General features: G+C 42.4%; 1 protein-coding gene across 2 annotated transcripts in view; it reads left to right on the top strand.

Annotated features, from left to right (window-relative positions):
* DAPP1 (dual adaptor of phosphotyrosine and 3-phosphoinositides 1) overlaps positions 1-17,273 on the top strand; it is a 52,676-nt gene that overhangs the window by 9,493 nt on the left and 25,910 nt on the right. For both annotated transcript variants that reach the window (XM_030313372.1, XM_030313371.1), the window contains exons 2-3: positions 12,164-12,286; positions 15,970-16,103. In XM_030313372.1, the coding sequence (XP_030169232.1) occupies positions 12,164-12,286; positions 15,970-16,103 (257 nt within the window). The remainder of the gene's footprint in view (positions 1-12,163; positions 12,287-15,969; positions 16,104-17,273) is intronic.

Genomic DNA, 17,273 nt, shown 5'->3' with positions numbered 1-17,273 from the left:
TTTATTACTCTCAGACTCCATCTGTCCCCTTATACCCAAAAGTTTTTACCAGTGGGACAAATTGACATTGGTGACAGGCATCGTCTGAACCATGGAATACGGAAGATATAACTAATGAAACAAGTATCTGTCTATTTTTTCATCCCCCCAAAAGTCTGGGGCTCTTTCCTGTAGCTGCGACTTGCTAAAAGTGGCCCTCGCTATCTCCTGGACCAGCCCGCAATGGCAGGTTGCCAGCAACAACCTTGTTGCCAGCAGCAATTGTCCAATGACAACTACCTGCATTTTATGCAGTACAGGCTTCAAGAGTAATGAGCATAAGTGCAAAGTCAAGTTTGACTCCACTCAGAGATGAGCCCTCCTGAGAAACCTCTGGTATGGATCCCCACCCAGCTATTCCAAGCTTCTTGAAGTTCTTATCCACGAAGTATTTGTACTGGTCAGTCTCTGAGCTTTGGATCCCTGTCCAAGTCAAACAATCACTAAGCTGTGACCCCTAGGGAAACAATGACACCCTTTTTGTCTTGCAACCATTCCTGCACCTGTGTTGCCTGACCTGGGGATTGCGCCGAAGGACCTGTGCTGGAATGATATGCCCCCCCCCCCCCCAGTCCACGGCACTGCCCCTCTGGTCTCTGCTGGTCCTTAACCTCCCTGATGAGTCATTTCACCTACAAGTCAGGCTCCACAGGTCTCTCTTGAGGTGTCTGTGCCCTTCTCTCTTTGGTCTCCCGGCCTCTGTCTCCTGAATACTCTGCTCCCATCTGTTATGTGTTCCCTAAGCCACTGCCCTCTGTGCTTCTGCTATCTGGGTGAGCCCCTGTGCCTTTCTCTGGCTCTGAGTTTTGCCTATCTTCTCTCTCTCTGTGTCCACATCTCTTGCTTGTTGTGTCCCTGACTCTTTGCACCAGTCTGTGTCTCCAAATATCTGAGTCTCTGTCTCTGTCTCTGTCTCTGTGTTTCCATCTCTCAGAACTGCCTGCCTCACTCCTCAGACTCCTTCAAGAACAGGTTTGCCCTGATCTCCGACTCCCACAGAATTCTCTGCTTCCTTTCAGCCCTGTTTTCCTTTAACTGAGCCTTGACTCCTACCAGAAAGAAAAACATCCTTGGGTCCCACCTTCAGTTCCTTGTTTGACCAGAGAGCCAGAGCCCTGCCTCTGTGATCACTCAGGTATGCCTGGGGCAGCTGTCCTCACTTTTTCGCTCTTCCATTAGCATATGTAAATGTGGGCATGTAGAATGGCAATATGAAAAGCCACAGACAAACTGTTCCATGACAGAAACCTCTTCAGTGGAAGGACTGTGGTGAGTTTATTTTCGGCCTAACCTATGCATCACACTCATGCCTCTCTTAGGCCTCATTAGAGCATTCAAAAACTTTGCAGGGCCTGTTCGGTTCCCTCCACTTGGACAAAGTCTTGCCACGATCAATGGAAAAATCAGCTCGCATTTGTGAATATGGAACTTAATATATTTATATGGACAACACTGTCTTGTCCCCGATATTGTCACAGCCTGATTCTCATATAAACTGCAGCACTGAGAGCTCTTGAGCTAACAAGGCATTTCCCTAGCCTAAACCCATGATTTCTGATGGCACATGGGGCCAAGAGCTTTATTTTCCACAAAGTCACAGTATTTAGCACCAACCATATGCCCAACTGAACGTGAAGGAAATCAACAGCCAAGCGATCCTGTAGAACAACTCAGGTGCTAAGGACAGATGAACCCAAGTGAAGATTGCTTAGAGTAAGATTGCCCAACAGTGTCATCTTATATTCTATCCCTGTTACATTCTGAAGGATTCCGAGGCCCAGTATAGCCTTAGCAAGGAAGAAAACAGATCAAGTAGCTATATTATCCATGGCCTTTAAAAAGGGGAGTGGCATCATAAACCGCACATTTGCTGTCTTCTGTCTAGAGGGTGCAGAGGGTGTCCATGTCATTCAAAAGTGAGAATCATTTTGAAAACGAAGAAAAAAGTGAAAATTCTCTAAAGAGTGTTTTTATCGGCTGTTCGACTCCAAGGACTATTAGCTGCTGTGACACAAACAGGAGTCTCTGTTCTTGCTTTAGATTGAAATACATGTTTTCTTTGTAACTCTGATGGGACAGGTCTAGGTTCTGTGTCACTTCCCTTTGCCAGGAAAGGGAAGAATAAGTCATTAAATATATGAAGAATCTGTAGATGTGGGTTACTAAGAAATTTTCTCACCAAGAACCATATAATCTAAATGGTTGTGTGGCTCATGTTGTGACATGCAAGATCACTTTCTGTGTCCACGTGTCCTTCCAGTGTTATTTTGCATTACTCCCCAACATAAAACCTCTGTTCCAACTAGGCATTCTGTTTCCTATATACGCCATGCAAGTGTCAACCACAGTGCCTTTGCTTATGCCATTTCTCCAATTGAAATGACCTTTTTTCTCACTAGTTAATGAAACCTAAATTTATTCCTGAAGCTCCAATTCATGATCTTCCTCCTTCATGAAGCTTTCCTTGATATGCCAGCCCCTCGTGAGCTCCCCCCTCCTATACCATTTATTGGCCATATTTCTAAGATTGCAGCTATTTGGGAATTTTCTGACCAGGAGAGCAGCAAATCCTTCTCTTTTCCTCCCCATTGGTATTTTAAAGCCACTTAGGACTTTCCTTGCCCTCTTCGTACTCCTCTTTAGATGAGACACACTGTGAACCCAAACCATCGAAGTTGCTGAAACAAAGATTTTGGGACCAAGAATCCTGAACCCTGTGCTTCTCAAACTCTAAACTGCATATCAATCATATGGAGCTCTTGATAAATACAGATTATAACTCAACAGTTGTAGGGGGCCTGACAATGTACATTTCTAGCAAGATTGCAGGGCACTGAGTAGCAAGGCTTCGCATTGTTTTTCAAACACCAGGCCCTACCCATTAGTGTTCATAAAGTCAATTTCGTGGCTCACGATCAATGTTTGTTTTAAAATAAATGGAGAAGGGGCACCTGGATGGCTCAGTTGGTTAAGCATCGGACTCTTGATTCCGGCTCAGGTCATCTCACAGTTCATGAGATAGAGCCCCACGTCAGGCTCTGCACTGATCACGAGGGGCCTGCTTGGGATTGTCCCTCTGTTCCTCCCCCTCTTGTGTGCATGCTCTCTGTCTCTCTCTCTCTCTCTCCAAAAATAAGTAAATAAATAAACATTTAAAATATTGTTTTAGAACTAGAGGAAAGAAAATAGTAAATAGTAAGTATCCTACAGAAGAATAGTATTGTTTCTTATAATACTTTGTTTTTTTTGTGTGTGTATGCTATAATGTGTGTGCGTGCATGCATGTGTCTGTTTAGAGAGAGAAAGAGAGAGATGAAAATGCATTTTATACTGTGGGCTGATTCAGAAAGTTTGAAAGCTTCTCCTCTAAAGGATAGAGCAAAGTGAAATACCAACTCATATCAGCAAATTAAATTAAGGCAATAAAACCCAAAGGGATAAAAACTATGAAGTCTCCAATAATACTGCGGCAATTTCCCAGAAGGTTCTAGCACAAAGGGGCACCGCACTGGAATGGGAGAAGATGCTGACTTGAGGAGCAGCCTTTTGGATCTAGCTCGTCTGCCCTTCTCTGTGGTTCAATTTACTTCCTGTAGTTCACTGAGAAGCAGCTATGAAAATTCTTTAGAGGGTGGGTGTTTCCTAATTTGTTACTATATCATGGAAGGGATAATACCACTGTTTCCTTCAAAGTCAACTGTTGGTTTTGGTAACCTCATAAACCCAGTGCAAATATTCTCTTGAAGCTTGGTGAGTCTCTGGTCTGTTCCCTCCATTAGCCTGAGATATAATTACAGCAATGTGTGGGCCTCGGGGGAAAAGGAGACTATAACATTACTTGAATGTATGTTATAAATAGTAGTTTCTTGCTCTTTTTCACTTCTTCAGAAAAAAAATGAGACTAAAAGAATTTTTTTTTGAATTTTTTGTTTCAGGAAGATGAACCTTATTCCCAACTATGCCCACACTGAGCACAACACCTAGCATATTTATAACATGTTGTATAATTAGCAAATCTTGCGCCTTTCTCTCTCCTGCAAAAGTTACAGAATCATAAAAAAAAAAAAAAAAAAAAAAACTTTGTAAAAGAAGGCCATGTTCCAACATATGAAAATAAGAGGGTTTCCGTTCTGTGGCATTGTTATTAGTCACCTTGCCTGCTGGGAAAATTAAAGTTGCTGCTTGTGTGGGGTCACATAGCTAACAAGTTGGAAGCTGCAGCAGACAGACAAGCTAAGGAAATGACTGGAGACAAAGGCATGGTCTCCCCTCAACAAAATTCTCACTGATACTATCTAGACGTTTGTCATCCAAGTTAGCTGCCTATTAGCATTTCTTTTCAGTTGGCATTTCCCAGTAGTAGAACGGTTTCTTACTGCACTTCATTCTAAAGCCATCACCTCTTTTTTTTTTTTTTTCAACGTTTTTATTTTATTTTTGGGACAGAGAGAGACAGAGCATGAACGAGGGAGGGGCAGAGAGAGAGGGAGACACAGAATCGGAAACAGGCTCCAGGCTCTGAGCCATCAGCCCAGAGCCCGACGCGGGGCTCGAACTCACGGACCGCGAGATCGTGACCTGGCTGAAGTCGGACGCTTAACCGACTGCGCCACCCAGGCGCCCCTAAAGCCATCACCTCTTAAGGCAGCAGGAGAGGAGGTGACAGAACACCAGAGGAAAATGACTTACTTGGGGGTTGTAATCAACAATAGGTTCGGCATGAATCAGCAGCATGATGCAATTGTCAAGAAACTAATGCAATCCCAGGTTGCCTTACTGTGTACCCAGCAGCTAGAATAAGGGAGATCCTTCGGGATCCTTCGGGATCCTTCGGGTCCACATGTTTTACGCCTCAGATCTTAACTTGAAGATAGATTTTTATTTTTTTTAATGTTTATTTTAAAGACAGAGAGAGCTCACAGGCTGGAGAGAGGAGGAGAGAGAGAGGGAAACACAGAATCCAAAGCAGGCTCCAGACTCTGAGCTGTCAGCACAGAGCCCGACGCGAGGCTTGAACACACGAAGTGTGAGATAATGACCTGAGCCGAAGTCGGACGCTTAACCGACTGAGTCACCCAGATACCACACCTTGAGGGTACATTTTTAAAATTTGGGAGGTATTCAAAGAAGTTAAGGTCCTTGAATGATAGAGGGACTGAAAGCCTGTCCTAAAAAGAGAAGTTGAAGATCATGGAAAGAGAAAACAAGACAATCTAAATGCTTTTAACTGTTTATGTAAGTACCATGTATATAACTCCAAGAAGTAGCCCCGGGACCATCTGTGGAAAGCTAGACTGCAGGAAACAGCGATTCAACGTAGGCAAGTTTTCTGGCCATCAACCATGGCAGTGCGAAAAGAGCTTGCCTATAGAGTAGTGGGTTCCCTGTCATTAACAATATGCAACATAGGTTGGGTAAGAGTCTTGTTAGGGTTTAGAACTTTATTTATACACCGCACAAAAGAGTTTTAAAAGAAAGAATTACAAACCAACCTGATGGTTGTGGTGGCGGATTATACGTGGCTTTTATTTACTAAGCTAAACATTCCTAATTGCTTACTGTTTTAGAGATTAAAAGCATAAGTGACTTTTATAATCACTAGAAATAAGTTTACTATGAAGCCAATGAGGCTTCAGCTTCAGGGCCCCTCCCTGGCAGTGATATAGTTAATAAATGTCATCAACTCAAAGAATATTTAAGATTAGTTCCTGTACATGAAAATGTAAAATGCCCTGGAATCTTAGAGCTCATATTCGAAAGAAATTTGATAGAGGTCCCGGAATTGGCCAACAATTACAAAAACTTCATTACCAATAAGCCTGAAAATAATTTTTCAATGCTATCAATAGTCTTAAAGAATATTCTAGATGAAAGACTGAATTTTTGTTTTATTCTCTCTCTAGAAGATTATATTATCAAAAAATTATCATATAAAGAAATAATCAAAGACAATACGACCGAAAATATAGGGGATAAAAGTACAAAGCTATGTGATACAATTAAGGACAATAGGTTATTTTTCTTGGTTGTGTGATGTTTGTGATATTTGTCAGCTTTTTGAGTTTCTACTTTTTTTGTGATTTCTCATTCTAAATAATTACTTTTCTTTTTTTTTAATTAAACAACACACTTTTTTAATGTTTATTTCTGAGAGAGAGAGAGAAAGAACACGTGTGTGCATGTGCAAGTGAGAGAGCACACATGCTTACCCGACTGAGCCACCCGGGTGCCCCTGAATAATTACCTTTCTTACTTTTTTGTAATTTGGTATGAATTTCCTTAAACAGAATTCCATATTTTACAAGCTTCAAGCTCCTTATGATCTGACTCTTCCCTCTAAGAATCAGAATAACAACAAAAAGAATTTTAAGCACGGTTCCAATTATAGGAACTTGGTTGGAACACAGTTCCATGCAGTTGGGACTCTAAGTAATGAGCTGTCAGATGTGCCTATTAAGCCATAAGAATCTCCGTAGCTGTCAGCCAAGGACCTGTCAATATCCAGCGCTCTGCGTCACGCAGCCAACCTCCTGTCTTCGTCTCACCACACCTGACTGCCTCTTGCTGGCATGCAACCTGAGTCCTTCACTCCACCAAGTGGTGCTCTGATGCTAGATACACCTGCCGTTCTCTTGTTTCTAGGTCTGCACTGCTGTTCTTATTCCTTTCCCGTGCAACAGCTCCCTGAACGATTGACACTCCAAATCTCACCAGCCTTTAAATGGAGAAAAAGTTCCCCTCCCTCTGTCTCTCTCCCCACCCAAGTGCTAGGTCAGTTCCAGTGTTCAACTGAATAAATGAAAGAATAAAACAAATTAGTAGCAGGGCTATCTCTGGAGGTTGCGTGAAGGAAGAAGTGAAAAGTTTCTCACTGTTTCAAATGTTCATTTCCCAGTGGATACCTGAATCTATTTTGTTGTTATTTTTTTCATCAGAACAAGCCACGTTAGGAAAATTTGATTGAGCTAAAGTCTCCCTTAACAGCACTCCTGGTGCCTTCCAGGATTTGAGTTTGGGGTGTAGTTTCTTCAGGCTTTTATTTTGTGCTTTTACATATCTTTCCACATGAACATATATGTGCTGTATTGTTTGGGTGGAGGGGAGAGATTTTTTTCTAAATACGTGGTATCATACTGTGCTTTTTTTTTTTTAATGTTTACTTATTTTTGAGACAGAGAGAGACAGAGCATGAACGGGGGAGGGGCAGAGAGAGAGGGAGACACAGAATCGGAAGCAGGCTCCAGGCTCTGAGCCATCAGCCCAGAGCCCGACGCGGGGCTCAAACTCACGGACCGCGAGATCGTGACCTGAGCTGAAGTCGGACGCTTAACCAACTGAGCCACCCAGGCGCCCCTCATACTGTGCTTTTAACCACCACTGGTGCTTTTAACTTAATGATATGTTTTGGGATCTATCAGTCTTCATGCGTGTATGTCCACAAAATCCTCGGTGACTCTTAGTGAGGGTGCCCCTGGCTCCTGAGCAGGACAGTTTTCAGTTGTTTCAGGACTTCAGTATTCTTTTTTGGGAGTTAAGCATTCCAGGCACCCCCTTCACCCTCTTGACAAAGTACTAAAGCACCTGATTGCTTGCCCTCATCATTTGGCAATGAAATGCTCTCCACACCTTTTCTCTTCCGGTTAACTTTTTACGTCTTGTATTCTACGAGCCCTCTCAACTTTGTCATTTCGCCATTGGTAGATATTTAGCATGGTTCCAAATTTTTACTCTCACAAACAAGTATGCAGTAAACACCTTTGTTCATACTTCCTTCTGCTTCTGTGTATTTCACGAGGCAGACGCTGGAACGGCCATCGCTGGCCACGTGTCCATGTTTGGTGCACATGTGCTAGATTGCCCTCCACCGTATACCCTTACCAACAGTAGGCGATAATATCCATTGCCCTGGATTCTTCAAGACTTAATACTCTCTAATTCTTCAATTTTAACCAATCTGGTGAATAAAGAAAATATCACATTCTTGTCTTAGTTTGCATTTCTCTGACTAGTATTGAGACTATTTGAAATACCCATTTCCTCTTTTGTGAAAGACTTTCACTTTCTCTTCTGTATGTGTACATATTTTAATTTTTATTACATGTGCTTTATAATCAGAAAAAATAACACACACGTTAAAAAGTAACTTATGTGTCCTTTAGGGTCTACTCAGATATTGGCTCCTTCAAACAACGGCCTTGATCTTTCTTCCTGCAACCATTCTCTTGAACGTAGTTTGCACAGTACTTGTCTTATCCTCTTGAATAATTAACGGAGACTAGACTGGGGCTCTCCCATTTGTGATCCCTCTGACCTGCCTCGTGCAATGCCTTGTGCAATGCTCTGTGCAGATTTGAAGCTTAATAAAGATCTGAACGATAGAAGGTAGAGAAGGTTGACTATGAGAAAACTACCAACTCTACTCTATTTTCAACCTTTAGCTCTTCGTGGACATGGTCTTGAACAATCCTTACCAAAAGTGGACATATTCCTATAAAGGACGTGTAACGTTATTTGGCTCTTGAGTCACTTCCCTGGAAGATATGCTCATCGAAATTTCTCAGAAAGGAATACTTAGCTCAACTAAAAGAGGAAGGTCAGATATTTGTGGAAGAGCTCTTGGGGGAATGAGGATCCCATTGCTCAATGGACATCATGAAGTGATAGGAGGCTGCCTGGCAGTCCCTGTCTTGGATTAGCCCAGGCCCAGGACTCCTAAAACCCACCACATGGCAATATTGACTCAACCAAGCTGGCCACCCACAAATTAACACGTGCTGAGATGTGTCAGATTAGAGCATGGTGTGATCCTCCTTGCTTTATACTCAAGTATTCTTATGTGTTTATGATACATAGTAGTATTTAAAAGATTACCATTGAAAAGTTCTTAGTAAAAACTGCCTCCCAGCTGTAATTATCAGAGGAATTCTGTAAATGTTTTAAACACAGACTTCAGATCTCACTGAAAATAACCCAAAGGAATGTCCAAATCTTTTATATATTTTAGACTTTTGTTAATCCAGTTTTGTTACGTCAGATCCAAATAAGTGATCTATTGGTTCAAGCTGAATCCTACACTAAAATGTTCATCCAGAAATTAATTATTGGCATAATGCATTTAAGAACATGTGACCTTGGGGCACCTGGGTGGCTCAGTCAGTTAAGCGTCCGACTTTGGCTAAGGTCATGGGTGGCTCAGTCAGTTAAGCATCTGACTTTGGCTCAGGTAATGATCTCATGGTCCGTGAGTTCTAGCACAGCATCGGGCTCTGTGCTGACAGCTCGGAGCCTGGAGTCTACTTCAGATTCTGTGTCTCCCTCTCTCTCTCTGCTCCTCCCCTGCTCGTGCTCTGTCTATCTCTCAAAAATAAACGTTAAAGAAACAAAAACAAGAACATTAAAAGAATTAGAATTTTGGCTGTAGCCAAACCTGAAGTTTTTTATAGCTTCATTTTTAATTCCTCCAATTATTCTGTTTTTCATTGAGGTATAACTGGCATATAATATATTAATTTCAGGTTTCAATTGTCCTTTGAAAGGATTTTGTAATGAGAAGATTTGAACTTGTCAGCAAATTAGCTCAATGAACGGGACTGCTTTACCCATAATTAACTTAGTGGGTTTGCTTATAAAAAGTTTGTCCTAGGGCACCTGGGTGGCTCAGTCAGTTGAGAGTCCGACTTGCGCGCAGGTCATGAACTTGCGGTTCGTGAGTTGGAGCCCCGTCTGGCTCTGTGCTGACAGCTCAGAGCCTGGAGCCTGCTTCTGACTGTGTGTCTCCCTCTCTCTCTGTTCCTCCCCTGATCGCACTCTGTCTCTCTATCTCTCTCTCAAAACTAAATAAAGAATAAAAAAGATATTTTTTTTAATGTTTCTCCTTGCAATTGCTTTGAGCTAGTAGATACACTTCTAACATAGGACAGAGGCCTCTGTGCTCCCACAGAGGAAATATGCTAAAGAAACATACATTAGGAAATGCAGATTTAGAAAACAGATAGCTTCGAGACCTATGTAGAAGAAGCTTCCTTCTTGGTCTTACGTGTGCTTTTTATTATCAGGCTGAAGTGACATGCGGTAGGGATGTCACAGTAGATGCCAGTGTGGTTCATGACAGCAGGCTCCCTCACCCTCAGAATAGGGCTCTCCCTTGAGGCTCCTGTACATTATACATACCTCTTCAGTAGCTCTCGGTTCACTGACGTAATCGGCGTCGTCTGTATAGTCGCCCGTGTCCCCTTCCTCTCCACTGCTCAGAGGTGTGGGTCCCCGGCGGCAGCCGCTTCCCCCAGTACCTAGCTCTCTGTTAGCCAAAATAAATTCAAAGTAATGAAAAATTATATTTGAGCAACAAGAAAATCGCACCGCAGAGGATGTATCGTAATCCATGGCTTTGTGAGTCCCCGCGGTTTCGTGTAACAACTAATGTGTGCTGAGATCTGCTGTTTGCCAGGCCTGTTCTGACCGTTTCATGTGTGTTAATGGGAGCAGCACTTATAATTGGCCCATGAGATATGGCTGTTATTAATCCTGTTTCAGAGGTGAGGAAACTGAGGCTCAGACTGGTTATGTAACTTGCCCAAGGTTGCACAGCTGGTAGGGGTTAACACCCGGGTAGGACTCAGGCAAACTGACTCTGGAGACCACAATCCGAATTCACCACACTGGACTGCCTCTACCAAGTCGTTAAAAAAATGTGAAAGAGCTGTCATTAGGAGAAAGGAGAAAGGTGCAGAACTGTGTGCCTAGCAAGCTCTTATTGTCATAGAATTAGGAGGTGGTGGAACATACTAGATGCCTTTAGATGCAAAGGATGGCTCTGAGGAGGAAACACAGGAAAATGGTTGACATTGGTGTCCTCTGTGGGAGCGAACAGGGAGACTGGGGACTAAGGGTGAGGACAAGGCTTTATTTTTACTAACTCTTCTTTGGAACGGTTTGGAATTTTTTTTTTCCTCTACCATGGATATATGCTACCTTTTCTAAAACAAAATTTTTTTTCATCTCCTTGGGACTTCTCTAGCTCTTCAGATATTTGTCAGTTTGAAACAACATCTGATGGGGCTCATGCGTCATGTGTAAAACATCGGAATTCCTTGCTTTCAACTTCATTTCAGTCATTCCAGTGGACTCCAGTGTAATAATAGCCAGTGGTTTTCCACACTGCAGAAGGTAGAACCATACTTGCAAAAGAGAGTATGTGAGAGAGGGATCAAAGAAAGACAGAAATTTGGCCAAATCTTATTTTTTTTTTTTTTTTTTTTTTTTTTTTTTTTTTTTTTTTTAGTATTTATTTTTGAGAGAGAGCACACGAGGAGGGGAGGGAGAGAGAGAGAGAGGGAGACACAGAATCTGAAGCACGCTCCAGGCTCCGAGCTGTCAGCACAGAGCCCCACGCGGGTATCAGACCCACCAACCACCATGAGATCAGGACCTGAGCTGAAGTCAGACCCTTAACAGACTGAGCCACCTAAGGCCAAATCTTATTCTTATGGTTATTTTTGACTTGGACTTTGAAAAGGATTTGTTTACGCAGTGACAGTGTGTTTGTTTGTTAGGACCACCATGACAAAGTGTCACAAAATGAGCAGTCTAAACAACAGTAAAGTTCTGCAGGATAGAAGCCAGAAATCCAGGCGTCCGTAGTATGGGTTCCTTCCAAGGATTGTAAGGCAGGGACCTGTTCTGGCCTTTTCTTCTTGCCTTGTAGGTGGCCACATTCACATGGCACTGTCCCTGTGTGCACGTCCGTCTCCAAATATGCCCCTTTTAAAAGAGGACACCGGTCATATTAGATTAGGGCCCACCCTACATGACCTCATTATAACTTGCTAAAGATGAGATGCTAGCTCCAAATAAGGTCACATTCTGAAGTCCTGGGAATTAGGACTTCAACATATGAATCTTCAGGACCCCATTCGACCCATAACACTGCCATGATCCACTTCTCTCTACTCTCCCCTCAGCCTGGCCCAAAGAGTTCCTTGTCCTGACGTTTGGGCTGAGACTTTGGTCTTTGGGCTACCTACGGTGGAGAATATTGTTGACGTCATCCTTGAGGGGAAAACCCAATGAAGGAAAAGTCACCTGTGGTTTGTCCTGAGTGCAAGTGTGGTTCTCTCCTTCCTAGGTGGTACCATGGTAACCTCACACGCCATGCGGCCGAGGCCCTTCTCCTCTCCAATGGATGCGACGGAAGCTACCTTCTGAGGGACAGCAACGAAAGGACCGGGCTGTACTCTCTCTCTGTGAGGTAGGATGTCTAAGAACTATGAATTCAATCTCGCCCCATCTCTTCCTTACATGGGCATTGCTTTATCATCACACTCAAATTGCCAGATAGCAAAATTCTCATGTCACCAGATAAAATTCTCTCAATTTCTGTTAGACCTGCAGGTCTAAGGATTCCAAGCTCTGAATGGTAGACTGTAAAAAAAACATTCTTCCTCCTTCCCTTGGCAGGGAAGAAGAAAATGTTAGAGCCGAAGGATACTTTACGAATCGTTTAATGTCTTGCTTGACTGATGGAAAAACTGAAACCTGAAATGGTAAAGTGTCTTTTCACCCAATAAATCAGCAATAGAAACAGCACCGGAATTCAAATCCCTAAAACCTGGCCCAGCGCCCTGTTAATATTCATTGCTTCCTCTGGAAAATCAGAATGATTTGTGGCTGTGCAACTTTCATCACAAACTCAAGCAGGCAGTGAGGCAAATTTTAAGTTTTTTCTGTAAATGGACTGACCTTTCTCAAGGCTCCACTTCCCCTGAATGTTAGTAAAACTAATCTAGTCCTTACCAACACAAACCAGTGATGGCCCAGTCCTTCTCTGGTCTTTCTCCTCCCCTGCTTCTTCCTTGTTGGCCTCCGTATCGGGGAAGATGGCCTCGCCAGGTGATAATCAGGACAGTGTCTGTTCCCTTGGCGTCTGAGGGCCTGTAGCAAGTCATTCTGGGTTTGCAAGGAGTTGACCTCGGCTTAGACTGGGAATGTGAGGAGTCCATGAAGTCGCTCTCAGCCACCCACTCATTAACCTCAAACTGACTGTTTTATTACTGTTCTGATGGCGCCTCCATATACCCCTGAAAATAGTCCCCTCTTCGTTCGTCTTTCGCACTGATCTGGCATAAGGAGGTTTTCTCTATTCTTTTCTGCTCCACGTGGTCTAGGCCTCCTTGTCACTAACTCAGGAGCAACACTTACACTCTTTTCTCTCTGAATCCTCTTTTTCATCTAGTTTAGCAGTAGTTTCTTTTGTTTTGTTTTGTTTAATTTTTTTAATGTTTATTTATTTTGAGAGAGAGAGAGAGCACATGAGCGGGAGAGGGGCAGAGAGAGAGGGAGACACAGAATCCAAAGCAGGCTCCAGGCTCTGAGCTGTCAGCACAGAGCCCGATGCAGGGCTCGAACTCACAAACCATGAGATCATGACCTGAACTGAAGTCAGAGGCTTAACTGACTGAGACAGCCAAGTGCCCCTGTTTTGTTTTTGAAAGTCTCCTCTACTTCTGAGAGGGGGAAAAACTGGCTATAAAAGTTTTTCCCTAAATAATTGATGGCAGGCTTCTATGAGCTCAAAAGAGAAGAATCACCATATTTTTTTATCTTCTCTTTGGGCTTCTGGACCTACGTATTTTCTACGCCACATAACAAATTACCTAAAATGTAGTAGCGTTAAACAACATAAACTGATTATCTCACAGTTTCTGTATGTCAGAAGTCCCAGTGAGTTCTCTGGATTCTCTGCTTGGGCTCCGACCATGCCAAAATTAAAGTGCTGGCTGAGGCTGTGGTTCATCTGGGCCTTCACATGCTCTTCCTTCAGTCTCTTCTTTCTTCTCCAGCCCTTTTCACTCATGTCCTTGTTGCTATAGGACTGAGCTCCCCACTTTCCATCTAGCTATTGGCCAGGGATCGCTGTCAGCTTCTGGAATCCACCCACCATTTCCTGCCAAGGGGCCCCCACAGGCAGTTCATAGCATGGATGTTTGCTTTCTTCTAGACCATCTAGAGTGAGTCCCCCTCTCCTGTGACCAGCCAAAGAAACCCTTTTGCTTTTACCAAGACTTTCATGTGATTAGGTCAGGCCCACCCAGAGAATGTCCCTATTTTAAGGTAGCTAATTTGGAGCCTCTATTACCTGCAAAATCCCTTCATAGTAGCATCTATATTAGCATTTATTGAATAAATGGTGGAAAGTGTATGTAGTCCAGGGGCTGAGAATCTTGGGGTCCTGTTGGAACACTTCCATCCAGGGCACGTCTATAAGCCTATTTTAAGGGGAGTGGAAGAAATAGGTGGGAGGGTGAGGAGGTAAGTAAGAGGGTCACAGATTTTTAAAAACCACCTTTATTAATAGTTTTCATGTTACTCTGCTCTATTTTGCTTTAAATTTTTTTCTAAATAACATTTTGGAAAAATTATTAATCAGACATGAAATTGTGCATGGGTGGAAGCAGGAATGTTACTTTCTCTGATCGACAGCAAAGGTGAAAAATTTATCAAGGGGTCAGGCTGCAAATCCTTTAATGCAAAGATCTTCCCCCGATCTCAAACAAACATGTGGAATTATTAGATCAAAGAATGCTAACTTGTCATCAATATATTTCTCATCGGAATGGTTAGATCAGAAACTTCTTCCAATTAGGTGGCACATATATATCACATCTATATAAAAATGTAAAAAAAAATAACCACGGGGGGCACCTGGGTGACTCAGTCAGTTGAGTGTTGGACTCTTGGTCTCCGCTCAGGTCATGATCTCACAGTTCATGAGCTCAAGCCCCACGTCGGGCTCTGTGCGGACAGCACAGAACCTGCTTGGGATTCTCTCTCCCCTCCTCTCTCTGCCCCTCCTTGCTCTCTCCCTCTGTGTCTCAAAATAAATAAATAATCTTTTTAAAAAATCACCAACAGAGGTGACAGGAACCACAAACCAGCTCAAAAGAATGCCTTTTTTTACTCATTCATTTGTTCACTCCGTTAATAATAAATATCTAAGAGCATCACTCTATGCCAAGCTCTTTGATAAGTGTTGTGGAAGATTCAGGCTTTGCCCTCAGGAAGTGCAGCTCACAGGACAGTAGGACACTATACAAGTAGCTCACGACAAGGAAGAGTGCAGTGAATGACGGGAAAGGAGCCAGGTGAGTGTGTGGACTGTCAAGGGGAGAAAAGCAAGTAACTCATGTTGTGAGTATCATGGCGTACTTGACCCAGCAAGTGTCTTTGGGCTGATACTTGTTCAGAAACAAAGGGGGCGATGTTGCTGGTGAAGGGGGCTGCAAGAGCTCAGGGACAATAGAGGAAACTGTGAGGAGAATTGTAGGTCCGGTTGGATCAGAGAAGCAGTCCTCAGGGTGTGGTCCCCAGACTGGCGGCATCCCCAGAGAACATGTTAGGGATGCAAATTCTTGGGCCCCACACCCTGGACCTGCCAAATCAGGAATTCAGGGGGCAAGGCCCAGAAATCTGGGTTTTAACGAGCCCTCCAGGTGATTCCAATTTCTGATGCGTGCTAACGTTGGAGCAGGACTTACACAGACAGGAGAGGAATAGCGTGAGTCAAATACTTATCTATTTAGGGGCACCTGGATAGCTCAAAGCACCCGACTCTTGATTTCTGCTCAGGTCAATCTCACAGTTTCTTGAGTTCGAGCTCCGCGTCTGGCTCTGCACTGACAGCGTGGAGTCTGCTTGAGCTTCTCTCTCTCTACACCTCCCCTGGTCATGCGATCTTTGTCTCTCTGTCTCTCTCTAAGAGTAAATAAATACACTTAAAAAATTATTTTAACACTAGTGCTTTCAATAATTGTGTTGTAATTCTCAGTTTGTAGAAGGGTTTCATGATGATGCTCATGCCTAATGTTATATTTCCCTTCAAAACAAGATAATTCATTTCTTAAATAACCTAAAGCATTTCTTTTTCCCTTTCAGAGCCAAAGACTCTGTCAAACACTTTCATGTTGAATATACTGGATATTCATTTAAATTTGGCTTTAATGAGTTCTCATGTCTGAAGGATTTTGTCAAGCATTTTGCAAATCAGCCTTTGATTGGAAGTGAGACAGGTAAGCCACGAACAGATAGATACTTGACCTATGAGACATTGTTTCAGGATGGAGGAAGGAAAAGGAGGATTTCATTAAATAGTTGTCACTTCTGTTGGGTTATGTACATACGATATGCGATTAGATATGGTTAGAAACAATTTTTTCCAATTGCTGTGCCATATGCTACATTAATAAATTTAATCTATATCTGTATCTATATATCTGTATTACCTTTACGAGAAAACAATGTGCTTTGAACAAAGTAGACAGTTTTTTTAGAATGTGATATAATAATGGATTGATTTAAAGTACACAACTTAAAAAAAATAGTCTATTCATTTTACAATAATATATATAGTAAACAAAGAAAAAAGAAAGGCTAGAACAACTTTCTGATTCCTCATAATTTTAGACATGGACAGTTTACATATTGTCACCACCCATAAAAGATAATGTTGAGCATTTTTTAAAACAGAATTCATACTTAAATGTTCACAAATATCACGGAATGTTAAAAATATTGACTGGAAATTGCTCTTTTGAACAATGCCTTTATTACATCATAAAATTCTGTTTTTGTAAGTCTTGGTTTTTGTAAGTCTTTACACTGGACTTAAATATGGATGGAAAATTTTGAATTTCCCTGTTTGAATGGTTAAAGTCCAACTAGAATATTCAAGTTAAAAAACAAAAGACACACTACCCGGGTATCTGAATTATCTAACTTGTTTTTCTGTACCAATTAAAGTAAGCAAAAGATCACCCCTATATCTGTGATACAGAATCACAATTTTATGTGGCCTAAACGATGGTAATTCTTGGGTAATCAAAAGTTGGGTGATTCCAGAATGTGTAGCAGAAGAGGAACTCAAGACTTAACAGTACAGCTATCTTACCATGAATGTGTTTATACTTGCTTTCTTGGTAAACATGGCCAGTGGACTTTTTGTTAACTTCAGTGTGGTTGTAGAGATGCCTCGCCAGTCTTTCCTCCTCTGCTGTTTCTGTGGCCTGGATAGACCCTGATATGAATCACACAGTATCAAGTGTAGATGAAAAGCACAGTGGAAACCACAGAGTAGTTGCCTTACTTTATACTGACCGCATAAGACCTATACTAGAATATTCCAAACTGAAAAACTGAAGCTATAATCTTTTTTTCTGGTGGAAATTCTTCCAATCGGCCCT

The sequence above is a fragment of the Lynx canadensis genome, chromosome B1 (genome assembly GCF_007474595.2).
Source record: "Lynx canadensis isolate LIC74 chromosome B1, mLynCan4.pri.v2, whole genome shotgun sequence".
Classification (NCBI taxonomy): Eukaryota; Metazoa; Chordata; class Mammalia; order Carnivora; family Felidae; genus Lynx; species Lynx canadensis.
The sequence above is the reverse complement of the archived record's forward strand: the minus strand, read 5'-3'. Positions and strand labels throughout refer to the sequence as shown.